This window comes from Tachyglossus aculeatus, chromosome 27, assembly GCF_015852505.1.
Source record: "Tachyglossus aculeatus isolate mTacAcu1 chromosome 27, mTacAcu1.pri, whole genome shotgun sequence".
NCBI classification, from domain to species: Eukaryota; Metazoa; Chordata; class Mammalia; order Monotremata; family Tachyglossidae; genus Tachyglossus; species Tachyglossus aculeatus.
The window spans coordinates 1,406,250-1,429,759 of record NC_052092.1 but is presented as its reverse complement, the minus strand read 5'-3'; the positions used below and the strand labels follow the sequence as shown (position 1 = coordinate 1,429,759).

The window sequence follows — 23,510 nt, the reverse complement described above, 5'->3', positions numbered from 1 at the left end:
CACGGGTCTGCCGGGTGACCCTGGGCCAGTCGCTCCGCTTCTCGGGGCCTCAGTTCCCTCATCTGGAAAACGGGGATTAAAAGCCCGAGCCCCGCGTGGGACGCCCCGATGACCCTGACCCTGCAGCGAAGCAGCGTGGCTCGGTGGGAAGAGCCCGGGCTTTGGAGTCGGAGGTCGTGGGTTCAAATCCCGGCTCCGCCACTTGCCGGCTGCGTGACTTTGGGCCAGTCACTTCGCTTCTCTGGGCCTCAGTTGCCTCCTCTGCAAAATGGGGATGAAGACTATAAGCCACCGTGGGCCAACCTGATCACCGTGTAACCTCCCCGGCGCTCAGAACGGTGCTTTGCACAATGTAAGCGCTTAACAAATGCCATCACCAACTCGTACCTACCTCATCCTCATCATCAATCGTATTTATTGAGCGCTTACTGTGTGCAGAGCACTGTACTAAGCGCTTAGCACGTAGTCAGCGCCTGACAAATACCGTCGTTACAAGCGTCCGGCTCCCGTGCGGGATTTTAAACTCCCGGAGGGCGCGGGCCTTGTCGACCTCCTCCGTTGTACGGTCCCGAACGCTCAGCACGGCGCCCTGCCCACCGTCGATACCGCTTCTCCGGAGCGGGCCCGGAGGAAGGACGCTTCGATCCCGCGTACTCCTTTTATTAAACGGTCCTTTCCGACGGCAGAACGGCCCCTCGGGGTCCTTTAAGCACCGTCCGGGGGGGCGGCCCACCCCGGCGGGGCCGTCCTCGAGCGGCGGGCGCCGACGGGGCGCCTAGTTGACGCGGCAGGCTCGGATCATGAGCAGCTGGAGCAGGATGAAGACGGGCGACAGGATGAGCCCAAACCAGAGGTCCCGCGTCTCCTCGGCCAGCTTCTGGCACAGCAGCATCTCGAAGACGAACTTGAGGCTGAGGAGGGTGAGGACCCAGAAGAGGCGCAGCACGGCCAGCCGCCGCTCCCCGTCCTGGAAGAGCCGCACGGACACGATGGTGGTGAAGTAGGCCGTCAGCCCGTCGGCGGCGAAGAAGGGCACGAACACGTCCCACCAGGCCAGGCCGGGGGCCAGCCCGTCGGCCCGCAGGGCCAGCAGCACGGAGAAGGCCAGCAGGGCCAGCAGGTGCAGGAACATCTCCAGGGTGGCGAAGCCGAGCCACTGCACCAGCTCGGCCAGCGAGAACAGCATCCCGGCGGCGGGGGGGGGGGTTGGGGGGGGTCCCGGCGGCCCCCTCGCCCGCCCCGGGCCTCCTCTTCCTCACGGGGCGGGGGTCCCCGCCGGCCGCCCCTGCAACGAGAGGCCCGCCCGGGGGTCCGGTCGGTCGGTCGGATCGATCGCGAGGCCGCCTGGCTCGGCGGAAAGGGCCCGGATGTGTGTGTGTGTGTTGGTACGTATTTATTACTCTAACTTATACGCATTTATTCCACTTATTTTATTTTGTTAATATGTTTTGTTTTACTGTCCGTCTCCCCCTTCTAGGCTGTGAGTCCCCGCCGGCCGCCCCTGCAACGAGAGGCCCGCCCGGGGGTCCGGTCGGTCGGTCGGATTGATCGCGAAGCGGCCGAAAGGGCCCCAGTATGTGTGTATGTTTGTACGTATTTATCGTCATCATCATCAATCGTATTTATTGAGCGCTTACTGTGTGCAGAGCACTGGACTAAGCGCTTGGGAAGTACAAGGTGGCAACATATAGACAGTCCCTACCCAACGGCGGGCTCACAGTCTAAAAGGGGGAGATGGATAACAACACCAAACATACTCACAAAATAAAATAAGTAGAATAGATATGTACAAGTAAAATAAATAGAGTAATACATATGTACAAACATAGATGCAGGTGCTGTGGGGAAGGGAAGGAGGTAAGATGCAGGGGATGGAGAGGGGGACGAGGGGGAGAGGAAGGAAGGGGCTCAGCCTGGGAAGGCCTCCTGGAGGAGGTGAGCTCTCAGAAGGGCCTTGAAGGGAGGAAGAGAGATTACTCTAAATATTACTCTATTTAACTTGTACATATTTATTCCATTTATTGCATTTTGTTAATATGTTTTGTTTTACTGTCCGTCTCCCCCTTCTAGACTGTGAGTCCCCGCCGGCCGCCCCTGCAACGAGAGGCCCGCCCGGGGTCCGGTCGGTCGGTCGGATTGATCGCGAACAGCCTGGCTCGGCGGAAAGGGCCCGGATGTGTGTGTGTGTTTGTACGTATTTATTACTCTAACTTATACATATTTATTCCATTTATTGTATTTTGTTAATATGTTTTGTTCTATTGTCCGTCTCCCCCTTCTAGACTGTGAGTCCCCGCCGGCCACCCCTGCAACGAGAGGCCCGCCCGGGGGTCCGTTCGGTCGGTCGGATTGATCGCGAGGCCGCCTGGCTCGGCGGAAAGGGCCCGGATATGTGTGTATGTTTATACATATTTATCATCATCATCATCATCAATCGCATTTATTGAGCACTTACTGTGTGCAGAGCACTGGACTAAGCGCTTGGGAGGTACAAGTTGGCAACGTGTAGAGATGGTCCCTAATCAATCAATCAATCGTATTTATTGAGCGCTTACTGTGTGCAGAGCACTGGACTAAGCGCTTGGGAAGTCCAAGGTGGCAACATATAGAGATGGTCCCTAATCAATCGTATTTATTGAGCGCTTACTGTGTGCAGAGCACTGGACTAAGCGCTTGGGAAGTACAAGCTGGCAACATATAGAGACGGCCCCTACCCAACGGTGGGCTCACAGTCTAAAAGGGGGAGACGGAGAACAAAACCAAACGTGCTCACAAAATAAAATAAGTAGAATAGATATGTACAAGTAAAATAAATAGAATAATAAATATGTACAAACATATATACAGGTGCTGTGGGGAAGGGAAGGAGGTAAGATGGGGGGGATGGAGAGGGGGGCGAGGGGGAGAGGAAGGAAAGGGCTCAGTCTGGGAAGGCCTCCTGGAGGAGGTGAGCTCTCAGAAGGGCCTCGAAGGGAGGAAGAGAGATTACTCTAAATATTATTCTATTTAACTTGTACATATTTATTCCATTTATTTTATTTTGTTAATATGTATTGTTTTACTGTCTGTCTCCCCCTTCTAGACTGTGAGTCCCCGCCGGCCGCCCCTGCAACGAGAGGCCTGCCCAGGGTCCGTTCGTTCGGATTGATCGCGAAGCGGCCTGGCTCGGCGGAAAGGGCCCGGATATGTGTTTATGTTTGTACATAATAATAATGATGGCATTTATTAAGCGCTTACTATGTGCAAGGCACTGTTCTAAGCGATGGGGAGGTTACAAGGTGATCAGGCTGTCCCACGGGGGGCTCAAAGTCTTCATCCCCACTTTACAGATGAGGTCACCGAGGCCCAGAGAAGTGAAGTGACTTGCCCAAAGTCACACAGCTGACAATTGGCAGAGCCGGGATTTGAACCCACGACCTCTGGACTCCAAAGCCCGGGCTCTTTTCCACTGAGCCACGCTGTTTATTACTCTATTTAACTTGTACATATTTATTCTATTTATTTTATTTTGTTAATATGTTTTGTTTTATTGTCTGTGTCCCCCTTCTAGGCTTGAGCCCGCTGTTGGGTCCTATATGTTGCCAACTTGTCCCTCCCAAGCGCTTAGTACAGTGCTCTGCACACAGCAAGCGCTCAGTAAATACAATTGAATGAATGAATGAGTCAGAGGATGTGAGTTCTAATCCCGCTCCGCCCCTTTTTAGACTGTGAGCCTACTGTTGGGTAGGGACTGTCTCTATATGTTGCCAACTTGTACTTCCCAAGCGCTTACTACAGTGCTCTGCACACAGTAAGCGCTCAATAAATACGATTGATTGATGGATGGATTGATTGATTCTGCTGAAGCAGCCTGGCTCAGTAGGAAAGAGCCCGGGCTTTGGAGTCAGAGGTCACGGGTTCAAATCCCGCCTCCACCAATTGTCAGCTGGGTGACTTTGGGCAAGTCACTTCACTTCTCTGGGCCTCAGTGACCTCATCTGGAAAATGGGGAGGAAGACTGGGAGCCCCCCTGTGGGACAACCTGATCACCTTCTGGCTCAGAGGAAAGAGCCCGGGCTTGGGAGTCAGAGGTCGTGGGTTCTAATCCCGGCTCCGCCGCTTGTCAGCTGGGTGACTTGGGGCAAGTCACTCCGCTTCTCTGGGCCTCAATTCCCTCATCTGGAAAATGGGGGTGGAGACTGGGAGCCCCACGTGGGACAACCTGATCACCTTATGTCCTGGTGCTTAGAACATTACTCGGCACGTAGTAAGCGCTTAACAAATACCATCGTCATTATTACTATTATTATCGGGCGGACGCATTCCCTGCCCACAAGTTTACTGTGTAGAGGGGGAAAGGAACATCAATAGATAAATGATATATGTATATATATGTACATGTATATATGTATATGTATGTATATGTATAACCTGTATATATGCATATATGTTTGTACATATTTATTGCTCTATTTATTTATTTATTTTACTTGTACATATCTATTCTATTTATTTTATTTTGTTAGTATGTTTGGTTTTGTTCTGTCTCCCCCTTTTAGACTGTGAGCCCAATGTTGGGTAGGGACTGTCTCCATATGTTGCCAATTTGTACTTCCCAAGCGCTTAGTACAGTGCTCTGCACATAGTAAGCGCTCAATAAATACGATTGATGATGATGATGAATAGAAAAAAAGAAATGACAGATGGGGATGTCAAGTGGTGTGGGGCTGGGAGCAGCCTCTCTCTACTGCTGAACTGCACTTGCTGGGCGCTTAGTACACTAAAGAGAAGCAGCGCGGCTCAGTGGCAAGAGCCCGGGCTTGGGAGTCCGAGGTCGTGGGTTCTAATCCCGGCCCCGCCACCTGTCAGCTGTATGACTTTGGGCAAGTCACTTCACTTCTCTGGGCCTCAGTTCCCTCATCTGGAAAATGGGGGTGAAGACTGTGAGCCCCCCATGGGACCACCCGATCACCTTGTAGCCTCCCCAGCGCTTAGAACAGTGCTTAGCACATAGTACGCGCTTAATAAATATTATTATTATTATTGTTGTTGTTATAGAGAAGTAGCATGGCTCAGCGGAAAGAGCCCAGGCTTGGAAGTCGGAGGTGGTGAGTTCAAATTTCGGCACCTCCACTTGTCAGCTGTGTGACTTGGGGCAAGTCACTTCCGTGTGACTCAGTGACCCCATCTGTAAAATGGGGATTAAGACTGTGAACCCCCCCCCCCCCCACAACCGTGGGACCACCTGATCACCTTGTAACCTCCCTAGCGCTTAGAACAGCGCTTGGCACATAGTAAGCGCTTAATAGATGCCATTATTATTATTAATCTCTGTGCCTCACTTCCCTCACCTGTAAAATGGGGGTGAAGACTGGGAGCCCCCCGTGGGCCAAGCTGATCACCTTGTCACCTCCCCAGCGTTTAGACCAGTGCTTGGCACATAGTAAGCGCTTAATAAATGCCATTATTATTATTAATCTCTGTGCCTCACTTCCCTCACCTGTAAAATGGGGATGAAGACTGGGAGCCCCCCGTGGGCCAAGCTGATCACCTTGTCACCTCCCCAGCGTTTAGACCAGTGCTTGGCACATAGTAAGTGCTTAATAAATGCCATTATTATTATTAATCTCTGTGCCTCACTTCCCTCACCTGTAAAATGGGGATGAAGACTGTGAGCCCCCCCGTGGGCCAAGCTGATCACCTTGTCACCACCCCAGCGCTTAGAACAGTGCTTGGCACATAGTAAGCGCTTAACAAACGCCATCATTATTCTTCTTCTTCTCTGGGCCTCAGTCCCCTCATCTGGAAAATGGGGATGAAGACTGGGAGCCCCCCGTGGGACAACCTCATCACCTTGTAACCTCCCCAGCGCTTAGAACAGTGCTTGGCACACAATAAGCGCCTAAAAAATGTCACTATTATTATTATTAGTAGTAAAACAGTGCCTGGCACATAGTTAAGCTAACCATCGTTAGCATTATCATTGGAATAATAGGCTAAGGAAAGCCTGTGTGGTTGTTGCTGTCAGCGCAGCGCTGTACACACAGTAAGGGCGCTCAGTAAGTAGGACGGGCTGAACTCACCTTCCCGTCGAAGCTCCGGCTCCGCAGACGACGCCCCCACTGCCGCCGCATCCGCCGGCGCGCGCCGATGGCGTCACTTCCGGTCCCTTGCTCCCCTTCCGGCGCGCGGCGTTAACGTCACATCCGGTCCCGCGCCCCCCTTACGACGCCAGGCGTCAATGTCACATGCGGTCCAGCGCTCCCTCCCCCCACGTGACTCTTGTGGTGACGTCACATCCGGTCCCGCGCTCCCTCCCTCCACTCGGGCCCAGAGGTGACGTCACATCCGGCCCCGCGCTCCCTCCCTCCCTCCCTCCCCCCATTCTGGCCCGCCGGGACTCCTGCGGTGACGCCATATCCGGCCCCCGCGCTCATTCATTCATTCAATCGTATTTATTGAGCGCTTACTGGGTGCGGGGCACTGGACTAAGCGCTTGGGAAGTCCAGGTTGGCAACATCTAGAGACGGTCCCTACACAACAGCGGGCTCGCGGTCTAGAAGGGGGAGATGGACAACAAAAGAAAACATTAACAAGATAAAATAAATAAATATGTACAAATAAAATAATAGAGGAATAAATCCGTACAAACATATTCATTCATTCAATCGTATTTATTGAGCGCTTACTGTGTGCGGAGCACTGGACTAAATGCTTGGGAAGTCCAGGATGGCAACATCTAGAGACGGTCCCTCCCCAACAGCGGGCTCGCGGTCTAGAAGGGGGAGATGGACAACAAAAGAAAACATTGACAAGATAAAATAAATAAATATGTACAAATAAAATAATAGAGGAATAAATCCGTACAAACATATTCATTCAATCGTATTTATTGAGCGCTTAACTGTGTGCGGAGCACTTCTGGACTAAGTGCTTGGGAAGTCCAGGTTGGCAACATCTAGAGACGGTCCCTACCCAACAGCGGGCTCACCGTCTAGAAGGGGGAGATGGACAACAAAAGAAAACATTAACAAGATGAAATGAATAAATATGTACAAATAAAATAAAATAATAGAGTAATAAATCCGTACAAACATATTCATTCATTCAATCGTATTTATTGAGCGCTTAACTGTGTGCGGAGCACTTCTGGACTAAGCGCTTGGGAAGTCCAGGTTGGCAACATCTAGAGATGGTCCCTACCCAACAGCGGGCTCGCGGTCTAGAAGGGGGAGATGGACAACAAAAGAAAACATATTAACAAGATAAAATAAATAAATATGTACAAATAAAATAATAGAGTAATAAATCCGTACAAACATATTCATTCATTCAATCGTATTTATTGAGCGCTTAACTGTGTGCGGAGCACTTCACTAGGCGCTTGGGAAGTACAAGTTGGCAACATATAGAGACGGTCCCTACCCAACAGCGGGCTCACAGTCTAGAAAGGGGAGACAATATATATATGAGACAATATGTATATACACATATACAGGTGCTGTAGGGAGAGGAAGGAAGTAGGCGGGGGGGATGGGGAGTGAGCCTCCAGGGCATTGTGCGGCGACGACACACCCGCCCTCGCTCCCCCTCCCCCCCAGCCCAGCCTGTCTGGGCTTTGTGCCGTGACGTCACACAGTCCCGCTCTCCCTCCACCCCTCCCGACTGTGGCCCGTCTGGGCTTTGTGAGGTGACGTCACATCCGCCCCCGCGCTCCCTTTCCCCTCCCTCCACTGGGGGCTCCTGCCGTGACGTCACACCTAGTCCCGCGCTCCCTTCCCCCTATGACTGTGGCCCGTCTGGGCTCCGTCTGGTGACGTCACATCCGCCCCCGCGCTCCCTTTCCCGTCCCTCCACTTGAGGTTCCTGCGGTGACGTCACACAGTCCTGCTCTCCCTCCCCCCCCCCCGACTGCGGCCCGTCTGTGCTTTGTGCGGTGACATCACGTCTGCTCCCGCGCTACCTCCCCCCGACTGTGGCCCGTCTGTGCTTTGGCGGTGACGTCACATCCGCCCCTGCTCTCACTTTCCCCTCCCTCCACTGGGGGCTCCTGCGGTGACGTCACGCAGCCCCACGCTCCCTCCGCCCCACCACTGCGGCCCGTCTGGGCTTTGCGCGGTGACGTCGCATCCGCCCCCTCTCTCCCCTTCCCCTCCCTCCACTTGAGGTTCCTACGGTGACGTCACACACCCCCGCGCTCCTTCCCCCCAGGCTGCGGCCCGTCTGGGCTTTGTGCGGTGACGTCACATCCGCTCCCGGCGCTCCCTTTCCCCTCCCTCCACTGGGGGCTCCTGCGGTGACGTCATACAGTCCCGCGTGCCCTCCCCCCCTCCGGCTGCGGCTCCTCTGGGCTTTGCGCGGTGACGTCACATCCGCCCCCGCTCTCCCTTTCCCCTCCTTCCGCGGGGGCTCCTGCGGTGACGTCATACAGCCCCGCGCTCCTTCCCCCCAGGCTGTGGCCCGTCTGGGCTTTGCGCGGTGACGCCACATCCGCCCCCGGCGCTCCCTTTCCCCTCCCTCCACGGGGGCTCCTGCGGTGACGTCACACAGTCCCGCGCTCCCTCACCCCCCCCCCCGCCCCGGCTGTGGCTCGACTGGGGGTTTTGCTCGGTGACGTCACCTCCGCCCCGCGCTCCCTCCCTCCACCGACTGGGGGCGCCCGCGGTGACATCCCATCCGGCCCCGCGCATGCGCGCGCGCGCCCGCTTCCCTCCCGCGGTGACGTCCCATCCGGGCCCGGCTCCCGCGGTTTCGAGGCTCCCCCCGGCCTCCCCCCCGGGGCCATGGCCGAGCGGCGGCTGCTGCTGCTGTTCGGCAGCCAGACGGGCACGGCGGAGGATGTGGCCGACAGGGTCGGGCGGGAGGCGAGGCGCAAGCGGTTCCTCTGCAGCGTGCGGCCCCTCGACTCCTACCGCCTGGTGAGTGCCCGGCCTCCCTCGCGCGCCGGGGTCACGTGGGCCGCGCGCGCTGCGTCACGTCGGGGTTGCCGGGGTCGCGCGGGGCGCATGCGCCGGATCGCGTGGGCCCCGCGCCGGGATCACAAGGGGGCGCATGCGCTGGATCGCGCGGGGACGCTGGCGCTGGATCGCGTTGGGGCGCATGCGCCGGATCACGTCCGGCGCGCGCGCCCCAGTGTCACGTGGGCCGCGCGCTCGGGTCACGTGCCCTCCCCCGGCGCGCGCCGCCGGCCTGTCATTCATTAATTCATTCATTCATTCGTATTTATTGAGCGCTTCCTGTGTGCAGTGCACTGTACTAAGCGCTTGGGAAGTCCAAGTTGGCAACATATAAAATAAATAGAATACATATGTACAAATAAAATAGAGTAATAAATACATACAAACATATATACATATATACAGGTGGATATACAGATATATCAGGTTGTCCCACGGGGGGCTCACAGTCTTTATCCCCATTTTACAGATGAGGTCACTGAGGCCCAAAGGTTAATAATTATAATAATGGTGGTATTTGTTAAGCGCTTACTATGTGCCAAGCACTGTTCTAAGCGCTGGGGTCGATACAAGGTGATCAGGTTGTCCCATGGGGGGCGGGGGGGGGCTCGCAGCCTTCATCCCCATTTTACAGATGAGGTCACTGAGGCCCAGAGGATAATAATTGTGGTATTTGTTAAGCATTTACTATGTGCAAAGCACTGTTCTAAGCGCTGGGGTAGATACAAGGTGATCAGGTTGTCCCACGGTGGGCTCACAGTTTTCATCCCCATTTTACAGATGAGGTCACTGAGGCCCAAAGGTTAATAATTATAATAATGGTGGTATTTGTTAAGCGCTTACTATGTGCCAAGCACTGTTCTAAGCGCTGGGGTCGATACAAGGTGATCAGGTTGTCCCATGGGGTGGGGGGGGGGCTCACAGCCTTCATCCCCATTTTACAGATGAGGTCACTGAGGCCCAGAGGATAATATTTGTGGTATTTGTTAAACACTTACTATGTGCCAAGCACTGTTCTAAGCGCTGGGGTCGATAGAAGGTGATCAGGTTGTCCCACGGGGGGCTCACAGCCTTCATCCCCATTTTACAGATGAGGTCACTGAGGCCCAGAGGATAATAATTGTGCTATTTGTTAAGCACTTACTATGTGCAAAGCACTGTTCTAAGTGCTGGGGTCGATACAAGGTGATCAGGTTGTCCCACGGGGGGCGCACAGTCTTCATCCCCATTTTACAGATGAGGTCACTGAGGCCCAAAGGTTAATAATTATAATAATGGTGGTATTTGTTAAGCGCTTACTATGTGTCAAGCACTGTTCTAAGCGCTGGGGTCGATACAAGGTGATCAGGTTGTCCCATGGGGTGGGGGGGGCTCACAGCCTTCATCCCCATTTTACAGATGAGGTCACTGAGGCCCAGAGGATAATATTTGTGGTATTTGTTAAACACTTACTATGTGCCAAGCACTGTTCTAAGCGCTGGGGTCGATAGAAGGTGATCAGGTTGTCCCACGGGGGGCTCACAGCCTTCATCCCCATTTTACAGATGAGGTCACTGAGGCCCAGAGGATAATAATTGTGCTATTTGTTAAGCACTTACTATGTGCAAAGCACTGTTCTAAGCGCTGGGGTCGATACAAGGTGATCAGGTTGTCCCACGGGGGGCGCACAGTCTTCATCCCCATTTTACAGATGAGGTCACTGAGGCCCAAAGGTTAATAATTATAATAATGGTGGTATTTGTTAAGCGCTTACTATGTGTCAAGCACTGTTCTAAGCGCTGGGGTCAATACAAGGTGATCAGGTTGTCCCACGGGTGGTGGGGGGGGAGCTCACAGCCTTCATCCCCATTTTACAGACGCGGTCACTGAGGCCCAGAGATTAATAATTGCGGTATTTGTTAAGCGCTTACTATGTGCAAAGCACTGTTCTAAGCGCTGAGGTCGATACAAGGTGATCAGGTTGTCCCACGGGGGGCTCACAGTCTTCATCCCCATTTTCCAGATGAGGTCACTGAGGCCCGGAGAATAATAATAATTATAATAATGGTGGTATTTGTTAAGCGCTTACTATATGCAAAGCACTGTTCTAAGCACTGGACACCGAGGACTCCCCAGTCAATCTTTGGGCAAGTCACTTAACTTCTCTGGGCCTCAGTTCCCTCGTCTGGAAAATGGGGATTAAGACTGTGAGCCCCACGTGGGCCAACATGATCACCTTGTAACCTCCCCAGCGCTTAGAACAGAGCTTTGCACATAGTAAGCGCTTAATAAATGCCATTATTATTATTATTATTATTATTATTATTATTATTGGTCGTTGTGGGAAGGAAAGGGAAGTATCTGTCAGCTCTGTTGTATTTTACTCTCTCAGGAGCTTAGTACATAGCTTTGCACGTAGTAAGCATTCAATAAATAAATACAAATGTGAGAAGCAGCGTGGCCTAGTAATAGTAATAATAATAATGACGGTATTTGTTAAGCGCTTACTATGTGCAAAGCACTGTTCTAAGCGCTGGGGGGTTACACAGAGAAGCAGCGTGGCTCAGTGGAAAGAGCCCGGGCTTTGTAGTCAGAGGTCATGGGTTCAAATCCTGGCTCCGCCGATTGTCAGCTGTGTGACTTTGGGCAAGTCACTTCACTTCTCTGTGCCTCAGTTGCCTCATCTGTAAAATGGGGATGAAGACTGGGAGCCCCCCGTGATCACCCTGTAACCTCTCCAGCGCTTGGAACAGTGCTGTGCACATAGTAAGCGCTTAATAAATGCCATTATTATATTATTATTATCGTATAATAAATATGAACGAATGCTTGGCACATATTAAGCACTTAACATAGAGAAGCAGCGCGGCTCAATGGAAAGAGCCCGGGCTCGGGAGTCAGAAGTCATGGGTTCAAATGCCGGCTCCGCCAGTTGTCAGCTGTGTGACTTCAGGCAAGTCACTTTGCTTCTCTGTGTCTCAGTCCGGGACCAAAATCCACAACCTCCGACTCCCAAGCCCGGGCTCTTTCCGCTAAGCCAGGCTTTATGGGGTTCGGTCGTACGCTCCCACGCGCTTAGTACAGTGCCGCTGTATTCTGTACAGTCCCTCCCTCTGCCCATCCGCCAAGCCAGCTCTCTTCCTCCCTTCAAGGCCCTACTGAGAGCTCACCTCCTCCAGGAGGCCTTCCCACACTCAGCCCCTTCCTTCCTCTCCCCCTCCTCCCCCTCTCCATCATCATCATCAATCGTATTTATTGAGCGCTTACTATGTGCAGAGCACTGGACGAAGCGCTTGGGAAGTACAAATTGGCAACATAGAGAGACAGTCCCTACCCAACAGTGGGCTCACAGTCTAAAAGTCCCCCCCCCCCACCATCATCATCATCATCATCAGTCGTATTTATTGAGCGCTTACTGTGTGCAGAGCGCTGGACCAAGCGCTTGGGAAGTCCAAATTGGCAACATATCGAGACAGTCCCTGCCCACCAGTGGGCTCACAGTCTAAAAGGGGGAGACAGAGAACAAAACCAAACATACTAACAAAATAAAATAAATAGAATAGATATGTACAAATAAAATAAATAGAGTAATAAATATGTACAAACATATATACATAGATACAGGATATACTCCTTCCCTTCCCCACAGCACCTGTATCTATGTATATATGTTTGTACATATTTGTTACTCTATTTTGCTTGTACATATCTATTCTATTTATTTTATTTTGTTGGTATGTTTGTCCCCCTTTTAGACCGTGAGCCCACTGTTGGGTAGGGACCGTCTCTATATGTTGCCAACTTGGACTTCCCAAGCGCTTAGTCCAGTGCTCTGCACACAGTAAGCGCTCAATAAATACGATTGATGATGATGATGATGCCGCGCTCCGTAAAAACGACGGGCCGGCCGACGTCCCGCGGAGGGTGGGCACTCACGCGTCGGTCTCTTCTTTTAAGGCGAATCTGATTCACGAGCCCCTGGTGATATTCATCTGTGCCACCACGGGACAGGGAGACCCTCCGGACAACATGAAGGTAAAGGCGCCGAGCGGAGTGGGGGCGGGAAGCCCGGGCCCGCCGTCTGACGGAGCGGTTTTCATTCATTCATTCATTCATTCATTCAACCGTATTTACTGAGCGCTTAACCGTGTGCAGAGCACTGGACTGAGCGCTTGGGCAGTACAGGTTGGCAACATCTAGAGACGGTCCCGGTTTTCCTTCCAGAACTTCTGGAAGTTCATCTTCCGGAAGAACCTGCCCCCCAATTCCCTCTGCCGGATGGACTTTGCCGTCCTGGGCCTCGGAGACTCATCCTATGCCAAGTAAGTATTACTTGCCAAGTCGTATTTACTGAGCGCCGACCGTGGGCAGAGCGCCGGACTGAGCGCTTCGTCTTGGGAAGTACAAAGCGGCAACCGATAATAATAATAATAATAATAATAATGATGGCATTTAGTAAGCGCTTACTATGTGCAAAGCACTGTTCTAAGCGCTAGGGAGGTTACAAGGTGATCAGGTTGTCCCACGGGGGGGCTCACAGTCTTCATCCCCATTTTCCAGATGAGGGAACTGAGGCCCAGAGAAGTGACTTGCCCAAAGTCACCCAGCTGACAGTTGGCGGAGCCGGGATTTGAACCCATGACCTCGGACTCCCAAGCCCGGGCTCTTTCCACTGAGCCGCGCTGCAGATCGATCATTCTTGTCCCACGTGGGACAACCTGATCGCCTTGTAACCTCCCCAGCGCTTAGAACAGTGCTTGGCACATAGGAAGTGCTTAATAAATGCTTCTCTGGTGTGAGCCCACTGTTGGGTAGGGACCGTCTCTATATGTTGCCAACTTGGACTTCCCAAGCGCTTAGTACAGTGCTCTGCACACAGTAAGCGCTCGATAAATACGATTGATGATGATGATGATAGATAGAGACGGTCCCTACCCAACGGCGGGTTCACGGTCTCGACGGGGGAGACGGACAACCAAGCAAGTAGACGGGTGTCAATACCGTCAGAATAAACAGAATTATAGCTATATGCACATCATTAATAAAGTAAATAGAGTAATAAATACGTGCAAATATACACAAGTGCTTGGAGCGGACCCCCACCCACCCTCCCGCTGCCGTTGCTCACTTCCAGCTCCACCTGTGCCCACCTAATAATAAGCAGCGCGGCTCAGTGGAAAGAGCCCGGGCTTTGGGGTCGGAGGTCGTGGGTTCAAATCCCGGCTCCGCCGATTGTCACCTGGGTGACTCGGGGCAAGTCACTTCACTTCTCTGGGCCTCAGTTCCCTCATCTGGAAAATGGGGATGAAGACAGCGAGCCCCACGAGGGACAGCCCGACCGCCTTGTAACCTCCCCAGCGCTTGGAACAGTTAGCGCTTAATAAATGCCATTTTAAAAAAAAAAGAAGAAGAATGATGAGAATCATTAATAAATCAATTACGATTTTAGACTGTGAGGCCACTGTTGGGTAGGGACTGTCTCTAGATGTTGCCAATTTGTATTTCCCAAGCACTTAGTACAGTGCTGTGCACATAGTAAGCGCTCAATAAATACGATTGATGATGATGATGATATCTAGTCTATTTTATTTTGTTAGTATGTTTGGTTTTGTTGTCTGTCTCCCCCTTCTAGACTGTGAGCCCGCTGTTGGGTCGGGACCGTCTCTAGATGTTGCCAGTTTGTACTTCCCAAGCGCTTAGTCCAGTGCTCTGCACATAGTAAGCGCTCAATAAATACGATTGATGATGATGATGATGATGCAAGATTCATTCGGCCGTATTTATTGAGCGCTTACTGTGTGCAGAGCACCGTACTAAGCGCCACAAGTTGGCAACATCTGGAGACGGTCCCTACCCGACAACGGGCTCAGAGTCTAGAAGGGGGAGACGGGCAACAAAACCAAACGTGCGGTCAGGTGTCAAGTCAAAAGGATAGATGGAATTAAGGCTAGAAGCGCATCGTTGACCAAATAAATAGTAAATATGTACGAGGTAAGCAAAATAAAATAAATAGAATAGATAGGTACAAATAAAAGTAAGTAAATATGTACGAGGTAAGCAAGTTGTCCCCGTATTTGCTTCCCCAGGTTCAACTTTGTGGCCAAGAAGCTGCACAAACGCCTGGCGCAGCTTGGAGGCCGGGCCCTCCTGCCCGTGGCCCTGGGCGACGACCAGCACGACCTGGGGTGAGGCGGCAATCAATCGATCGATCGATCAATCAATCAATCGTATTTATTGAGCGCTTACTGGGTGCAGAGCGCTGGACTAAGCGCTTGGGAAGTCCAAGTCGGCAACACAGAGAGACGGCCCCTACCCGACAGCGGGCTCCGGGCTCCGTCGCCCCGCGTCTCCGTCCTCTTCCCTCTGGGAAAAGGGCGGGAATGATCGGCGGGAATACGGGCCCGAGGAGGAAGGATCGGGTGCGGGGCCGGGGTGACCTCTGACCCCCCCGAATCCAGCCGCCCAGCAAGTAACGTCCGTGTACCCCGAGCGGCGCCGAGGGGGGACCCGGGTTCTAATCCCGCCGCGCGACCGTGGGCCGGTCGCCTCGCTTCTCTCATCTGGAAAACGGGGATTAAGATGGGGAGGCGCGGATTGGGACCAACCCGATGAGCTGGTGTCCACCCCAGGGCTTAGTACAGTGCATGGCACATAGTAAGCGCTTACCATTCATTCGTTCAATCGTATTTATTGAGCGCTTACTGTGTGCAGGGCGCTGTGCTAAGCGCTTGGGAAGTACAAGTTGGGAACATATAGACATGGTCCCTACCCAATCAATCAATCGTAGTGATTGAGCGCTTACTGTGTGCAGGGCGCTGTGCTAAGCGCTTGGGAAGTACAAGTTGGCAACGTATAGACATGGCCCCTACCCAATCAATCAATCGTATTGATTGAGCGCTTACTGTGTGCAGGGCGCTGTACTAAGCGCTTGGGAAGTACAAGTTGGCAACGTATAGACATGGCCCCTACCCAATCAATCAATCAATCGTACTGATTGAGCGCTTACTGTGTGCAGGGCGCTGTGCTAAGCGCTTGGGAAGTACAAGTTGGCAACGTATAGACGTGGCCCCTACCCAATCAATCAATCGTATTGATTGAGCGCTTACTGTGTGCAGGGCGCTGTACTAAGCGCTTTGGAAGTACAAGTTGGCAACATATAGACATGGTCCCTACCCAATCAATCAGTCAATCGTACTGATTGAGCGCTTACTGTGTGCAGGGCGCTGTACTAAGCGCTTGGGAAGTACAAGTTGGCAACATATAGACATGGTCCCTACCCAATCAGTCAATCAATTATATTGATTGAGCGCTTACTGTGTGCAGAGCGCTGTGCTAAGCGCTTGGGAAGTACAAGTTGGCAACGTCTAGAGACGGTCCCTACCCAACAGTGGGCTCACAGTCTAGAAGATACCACAGGTATTTATTGTTGTTGTTATTACAGTTGAACCTGGGAAATTCCAGCGCCCAGTACAGTGCGTGGCGCATAGTAAGCGCTTTACCAAATACCGCAAGTAGTATTATTATTGTCGTGATTAGAATTAAGCGGACAGCGCACGGCACATAGTAAGCGCTTAACAGATACGACGAGTATTATTATTACTAAGTGGACCTGGGGGATTCCAGCGCTTAGTACAGTGTCCGGCACATCGTAAGCGCTTAACCCGTACCATAATTATTATTATCATCATCATCAATCGTATTTATTGAGCGCTTACTACGTAGAGCTTGGCTGCGGGATCCTCTTTGACCTGCCCCGGGGCCGCCTGCAAATCCAACGCGGACCCGGTTCTACCTAATGGACCTGTCTGCAGGCTCTCGGTCCTCCTCCTCATCATCATCAATCGTATTTATCGAGCGCTTACTATGTGCAGAGCACTGTACTAAGCGCTTGGTTGGCAACATACAGAGACAGTCCCTACTCAACAGTGGGCTCACGGTCTAAAAGGGGGAGACGGAGAACAAAACCAAACATACTAACAAAATAAAATAAATAGGATAGATATGTACAAGTAAAATAGAGTAATATGTACAACCATAGGTCCTAACTATTGAGCGCTTACTACGCGCAGAGCACTGTGCTAAGCGCTCGGGAGAGGACGCCGGAACAACAGACACATAGCCGGCCGACAGCGGGCTGACGGTCTAGAGGGGCAGACGGATAGGGAGGGTGGCGGCTCCCCAGCAGAGCTGTCTGGGCCTCAGTTTCCCTGCCTGTCCGGTGGGGACCCGTCCTCCCACGCCCCGAGCCCCTCGTGAGATGGGGAGGACCCCGTAACGTCCCCCAGCGCTTAGCCCAGTGCTTGGCGCGGCGTGAACGGCCGGCTGCCGTCCCACGAGTTGCGTTCGATTACGATCAGGCCCGACGCGGTGATCGACCCGTGGCTTTTGGATCTGTGGGAGAAGGTGATGGCTCTCTACCCGCTTCCTCCCGGCCTCGGGGAGCTCAGCCCCGACGTCCTGTAAGTAGCCGGGGACGGGGGCGGGTGGGGGACATCGGACCCAGGCGGGCAGAGGGAAGGGGTCTCAGGACGACCCTCCTTTTCCATTCAATCGTATTTATGGAGCGCTTACCACGTGCAGAACGCTGTACTGAGCGCTTCCTCTCTCGGGGCATCAGGAGAAGCAGGGCGGCCTCAGGGCTACAGCCCGGGAGTCAGAAAGACCCCGGTTCCCCCTCCCGGCTCCGCCGCTTCTCCGCTGGGTGACCTCGGGCGAGTCGCGCAACCTCTCTGGGCCTCAGCCGCCTCGTCTGGGAGATGGGGATTCCGACCCGGAGCCCCATATGGGACAGGGACGGCGGCCGCCGCGGCGCTTAGTGCGTAGTGAGCGTTTAATACGTGCCGTAGTTATTATGGGTCCGATCAGCTCTGCCGCATTTGTTCATTCAGCCATCATCATCATCGTATTTATTGAGCGCTTACTGTGTGCGGAGCACTGGACTAAGCGCTTGGGAAGTCCAAACTGGCGACATATAGAGACGGTCCCTGCCCAACAGTGGGCTCACAGTGTAACCCAGTTGTATTTATTGAGCGCTTACTGTGTGCGCAGCACTGGACTAAGCGCTTGGGAAGTCCAAACTGGCAACATATAGAGACGGTCCCTGCCCAACCGTGGGCTCACAGTCTAACCCAGTCGTATTGATTGAGCGCTTACTGTGTGCGGAGCACTGTACTAAGCGCTTGGGAAGTACAAACTGGCAACATATAGAGACGGTCCCTGCCCAACAGTGGGCTCACAGTCTAACACAGTCGTATTTATTGAGCGCTTACTGTGCGGAGCACTGGACTAAGCGCTTGGGAAGTACAAACTGGCAACATATAGAGACGGTCCCTGCCCAACAGTGGGCTCACAGTCTAACACAGTCGTATTGATTGAGCGCTTACTGTGTGCGGAGCACTGTACTAAGCGCTTGGGAAGTACAAACTGGCAACATATAGGGACGGTCCCTGCCCAACAGTGGGCTCACAGTCTAACCCAGTTGTATTGATTGAGTGCTTACTGTGTGCGGAGCACTGGACTAAGCGCTTGGGAAGTCCAAACTGGCAACATATAGAGACGGTCCCTGCCCAACGGTGGGCTCACAGTCTAACCCAGTCGTATTGATTGAGCACTTACTGTGTGCGGAGCACTGTACTAAGCGCTTGGGAAGTACAAACTGGCAACATATAGAGACGGTCCCTGCCCAACGGTGGGCTCACAGTCTAACCCAGTCGTATTGATTGAGCACTTACTGTGTGCGGAGCACTGTACTAAGCGCTTGGGAAGTACAAACTGGCAACATATAGAGACGGTCCCTGCCCAACGGTGGGCTCACAGTCTAACCCAGTCATATTTATTGAGCGCTTACTGTGTGCAGAGCACTGTACTAAGCGCTTGACGAGTCCTCGGCCCCTTGGGCGGGTCAGAGCGGTGCCACGGAGGCAGGGGGCCTCCCGGCGCCCGTCCCGCTCGGCCCGCCTGGCCAGCTCGGCCCCTCCAGCTTGCCCCCAAGGTTTGCCCTCCGCTTCCTGGACGAGGACCCCGCGGAGGAGCCGGGCGAGGCGGAGGAGCCCCCCCGGGGCCCGCCGTCGGACGTCCGCCCCTTCCCGGCTCCCATGGTGTCCAACCGGAGGGTCACCGCCGAGGACCACTTCCAGGACGTCCGGCTCATCGAGTTCGACATCTCGGGCTCCGGGATCGAGTGAGGCCCCCCCCCCGTCCAGCCCCGGGGGGCGGGCCCCGCTTCTCCCCTTCCTCCTCCCGCTCGCGGAACAGCGGGGAGGGACGGAAGCGGACCCGACTGGATCCCGCAGCCGTCGAGCGGCGGGATTCCTCGAGCGCTCCCGCTGCACCGAACGCTCGGGAAAAGGGCCGCGTAAGCCCGAGGAGCTTCCAGCCCGCCGCCGCGCGGAGCGGCGGACGGGAGCGCTTGGAAGAGGGCTGGTAGGGGCGCGGTGCCCGCCCGCGGGGAGTCGACGGGCAGGACCCCGTTTTGCAGGTTCGGGCCGGGGGACGTGGCGCTGATCCGGCCCGAGAACTCGGCCGCCGACACCCAGCGGTTCTGCCAGCTGCTCGGCCTGGCTCCGGCCCGCCGCCTCGTGCTGGACGCCCGGGACTCGGGTACCGTCCGGTCCGGCCCTCCCCGCTCGCTGTCGGCGTCCCCGACCCGAGCCCCCCGCCCCGGGTCCGACCGTCTCCCCCCGCTCCCTCTTTCCCAGACGTCCCGGCCCGGCTGGCCCGGCCCTGCTCCGTCCACCAGCTGGTGTCCACGTACCTGGACGTGGCCTGCGTCCCCCGCCGCTCCTTCTTCGAGCTCCTGGCCGCCCTGTCCGGCCACCAGCTGGAGCGCGAGAAGCTGCGGGAGCTGAGCTCGGCCCAGGGCCAGGAGGAACGCTACGGCTACTGCGACCGGCCCCGCCGCACCACCCTGGAGGTGGGGCCGGGCCCGGGACCCCCCGCGGGGGGCGGGGAGGGCCCGCCTGGCCCCTCCGGCCCCCCAACCTCCCTTCCGCCGCAGGTGCTTCATGACTTCCCGCACTCGGCCGCCTCCATCCCCCCCGAATACCTGCTGGACCTGATCCCCCGCATCCGACCCCGGGCCTTCTCCATCGCCTCCTCTCTGGCGGTGAGCCGGGCCTGGGCGCCGAAGATCCCTCTCCCTGCTCGGTAGGCCCGGGACTCAGAAGGTCCTGGGTTCTAATCCCGGCTCCGCCCCTCGTCTGCTGGGTGACTTCCCTTCTCCGGGCCTCGGTTCCCTCGCCTGGAAAATGGCGATAAAGGCGGTGTGCCCCGCCTGGGACAGGGACGGTGTCCAACCCCGTCATCTTGTATGATCGTAATAATGACGGCGTCTGCTAAGCGCTTAGTGTGCGCCAACACTGTAATAAGCGCGGGAGGGAGATGCGGAGTAATCAGGATGTCCCCCGTGCGGCTCCCGGTCCTCATCCCCGTTTTCCAGGCGAGGGAACTGAGGCCCGGGAGAAGCTCGGCGACTCGCCCAAAGCCGCACAGCTGACGAGGGGCGGAGTCGGGATTAGAATCCACGACCTCCGATTCCCAAGCCCGGGCTCTTTCGGTGCTTGGCACGTAGTAAGCGCTTAGCAAATACCGTGATTATTACTACTGTCATTATTATTATTACGTCGTTCCGCCCCGGCCAGGTCCACCCGTCCAGGCTGCAGGTGCTGGTGGGCGTCGTGCAGTACCGGACGCGTCTCCGCCAGCCCCGCCGGGGCCTCTGCTCCTCCTGGCTGGCATCCCTGGACCCCCGGCGAGGTGACCGACGGCGGGCGGAGAGGCGGAAGGGGGCCGGCCGCAATTGCCGCCCCCGGAGCCCGGGGGTCATCCCGTCTCCGTCTCCCCGTCTAGGGCCGGTGCGGGTGCCCCTGTGGGTGCAGCGCGGGAGCCTGACGTTCCCGCCGGACCCCCACGTCCCCGTGGTCATGGTGGGGACCGGCACGGGGGTAGCCCCCTTCAGGGCCGCCGTCCAGGAGCGCGTGGCCCGGGGAGCCACAGGTGAGGGGGCCGAGGGCATCCCGAGGGCATCCTCCTCCTCTCCCCGTTTGGTTTTTTCTCCTTCAGAGGCGGTGGGTGTCGGGGGGCGGACCCCGACCTCACCCCACCCCACTCTCCCCCCCCCCAGAAAACTGCCTCTTCTTCGGCTGCCGCCGGAAGGACGGGGATTTCTACTGGGAGGACGAGTGGCAGGAACTGGTGAGGGGGGGCAGCCTGACCCTCGTCACCGCCTTCTCCAGGGACCAGGTGAGGGGCGGGAGAAGCCGCCGCCGCCCGGCCCTGGGGGAGGAAGGGCATTCCCGAAGCCCCGACCGCGTGCCCTCCCGCCCCTCCGTTCGCCCCGGGTGGCCGGGGGTCACCCGCCTGTGCCCCCAGCAGCGCTTAGACGGGCAGCCGGGGTGCCCTCCCCGTCTGTCCACCCACCCGGCGGCCCCGTGCGTGTACAGGAGGAGAAGGTGTACGTGCAACACCGGCTGCGGGAACACGGGGCGTGGCTGTGGGACCTGCTGAGCCGGCGCGGGGCCTACTTCTACCTGGCCGGGTAAGCCCCCCCCCCCACCCCCGGGACCCCCAACCAAGACCCCGCGGCCGGAAGCCAAACGGGGCCCGTCGCCCCCCGTCCGTACCCGGGGAGCCTCGGGGCGGCTGGGCGGGCGGCCCTGACGCGGCGCCCGTCCGGCCTCCTTCCCCGCCAGCAACGCCAAGACGGTGCCGGGGGCGGTGAGCGAGGCGCTGCGGGCCGTTTTCCAGGAGCACGGGGGGCTGCCGGGCCCGGACGCCGAGACCCTCCTCGCCACCCTGGAGCGGACGGGGCGCTTCCAGGCCGAGACCTGGGCCTGACGCCCCCCCGTAGCCGGGGTACGGAGGGGCGGCGGGCGGGGGGCACCTACCTAGTCCCGGCAGCTTCGGGAACCATCCCAGCCGGGCCGGGGGCGGAGGAGTCGGCACCACTGGCTGCCTTAGGCGGAGCGCTGCACGAGGGCGTCCGATCGGGGGTATTTATTGAGCGCTTACTACGTGCAGAGCACTGTACTGAGCGCTTGGGAGAGCACAGTCCACCAGAGAAGGTAGGCGCACTCCCTGCCCACAAGGAGCTTCCACCACGGGCGGGTCACTTCACCTCTAGGCCTCAGTTTCCTCATCCGTGAAATGAGGGTTCGGCTGTCCCCCCCCTCCCCGATGGGACAGGGACACCGTCTCCGACTCCGTTGTCTCAGCCCTACCTGGGCGCTTAGTATGGTTCGGGCACATAGTAAGCGCTTAATAAATACAATCGTGATTGTTAATACTGTTACTGTTCTCCCCCCCACCTCCAGTGCAGGGGAGATTGGGGAGAAGCATGGTGGCAACAGTGCGGGTTTGGGGTTCCGAGGACGTGGGTTCTAATCCCGGCTCCGCCACTCATTCATTCATTCATTCATTCAATTGCATTTATTGAGCGCTTACTGTGTGCAGAGCACTGTACTAAGCGCTTGGGAAGTACAAGTTGGCAACATATAGAGACGGTCCCTACCCAACAGTGGGCTCACAGTCTAAAAGGGGGACAAAACCAAACATACTAACAACTCGTCGGCTGGGTGACTCTGGGCGAGTCCCTTCGCTTCTCTGGGCCTCAGTGACCTCATCTGGAAAATGGGGATGGAGGCTGTGAGCCCCACGGGGGACCGGGACTGTGTCCATCTCGATTATCTAGCACGTACCCCGGCGCTTTAGTCCGGTGTCTGGCACAGAATAGCTCCATTAAAAAATAAAAAAAACAAAAAGCAGCGTGGCTCAGTGGAAAGAGCCCGGGCTTGGGAGTCAGAGGTCGTGGGTTCGAATCCCCGCTCTGCCGCTTGTCAGCTGGGTGACCCTGGGCGAGTCACTTCCCTTCTCTGGGCCTCAGTGACCTCATCTGTCAAATGGGGATGAAGACCGTGAGCCCCACTGGGGACAGCCTGATCACCTTGTACCTTCCCCCAGCGCTTAGAACAGTGCCTGGCACCTAGTAATCGCTTCACAAATAGCCTCATTATTTATTATTATTATTATTATTATCGTTAAAAAGGCCCTGTTTTGGCCCCCTCACGGCCCCCCGAGGCAGGCCTCCTTCCGGTCCAAGCCCCGCCCACCCACGCACCTGACGCAGGGCACGTAACGGTCCGGGACACGCCCCCCGACGTGGGCACGCTCACGTTTAAGCTCCGCCCACCTGAAGCAGGTCACGCTCTGGCTTGGGGCCCGCCCACCTGACGCAGGGCACGCCAATGACGCAGGTCGTGCTCCTGCTTAAACTCCGCCCATCGTCTTAGGCCCCGCCCATGCCGTTGGGCACGCTCTGGTCCAGGCCCCGCCCACATGACGCAGGACGAGCCAATCCGACGCAGATCGCGCTCCTGTTTAAACTCCGCCCATCGTCTTAGGCCCCGCCCGTCCGACGCAGGCCACGCCCACCGACGCTGGTCGCGTCCCGGCTTCACCCCCACCGCCTTAGGCCCCACCCATCAGACGCAGGCCACGCCCACCTGAAGCAGGTCACGCCCCGGACGCAGGGCACGCTCTGGCCCAGGCCCCGCCCACCGTCTTAGGTCCCGCCCATCGGACGCAGGGCACGCTCTGGTC

At 55.9% G+C, this 23,510-nt stretch overlaps 2 protein-coding genes across 3 annotated transcripts; one reads left to right on the top strand and one right to left on the bottom strand.

Annotated features, from left to right (window-relative positions):
• Positions 1-397: 397 nt before the first annotated feature.
• TMEM203 (transmembrane protein 203) lies at positions 398-6,125 on the bottom strand. The gene is made up of 2 exons (XM_038767960.1): positions 6,063-6,125; positions 398-1,285 (listed from the first exon to the last, which is right to left on the bottom strand). Exon 2 carries the CDS (start codon positions 1,184-1,186, stop codon positions 776-778), a length of 411 nt encoding a protein of 136 aa, XP_038623888.1. The 5' UTR covers positions 1,187-1,285; positions 6,063-6,125; the 3' UTR covers positions 398-775.
• A 2,574-nt stretch (positions 6,126-8,699) lies between these two features.
• Positions 8,700-21,971, top strand: NDOR1 (NADPH dependent diflavin oxidoreductase 1). 2 transcript variants are annotated; one of them, XM_038767994.1, is made up of 14 exons: positions 8,700-8,897; positions 12,873-12,950; positions 13,140-13,237; positions 15,002-15,100; positions 17,273-17,374; positions 18,895-19,095; positions 19,393-19,514; positions 19,613-19,827; positions 19,912-20,019; positions 20,555-20,669; positions 20,763-20,909; positions 21,037-21,155; positions 21,356-21,450; positions 21,605-21,971. In XM_038767994.1, the coding sequence occupies exons 1-14, from the start codon at positions 8,763-8,765 to the stop codon at positions 21,747-21,749; spliced, it is 1,779 nt and encodes a 592-aa protein (XP_038623922.1). In that variant the 5' UTR covers positions 8,700-8,762; the 3' UTR covers positions 21,750-21,971. The 2 variants fall into 2 exon arrangements, with proteins under 2 accessions (XP_038623922.1, XP_038623923.1); XM_038767995.1 differs by lacking the exon at positions 17,273-17,374 and having other exon boundaries at positions 18,907-19,095.
• The last annotated feature ends 1,539 nt before the right edge of the window (positions 21,972-23,510 follow it).

Coding starts and splice junctions, on each gene's coding strand:
- TMEM203 (XM_038767960.1), bottom strand. CDS start 1,186: ATGCTGTTCTCGCTGGCCGAGCTGGTGCAGTGGCTCGGCTTCGCCACC.
- NDOR1 (XM_038767994.1), top strand. CDS start 8,763: ATGGCCGAGCGGCGGCTGCTGCTGCTGTTCGGCAGCCAGACGGGCACG. Junction 8,898..12,872: donor CCCTCGACTCCTACCGCCTG/GTGAGTGCCCGG, acceptor TCTTCTTTTAAG/GCGAATCTGATTCACGAGCC. Junction 21,451..21,604: donor GCCTACTTCTACCTGGCCGG/GTAAGCCCCCCC, acceptor CTTCCCCGCCAG/CAACGCCAAGACGGTGCCGG.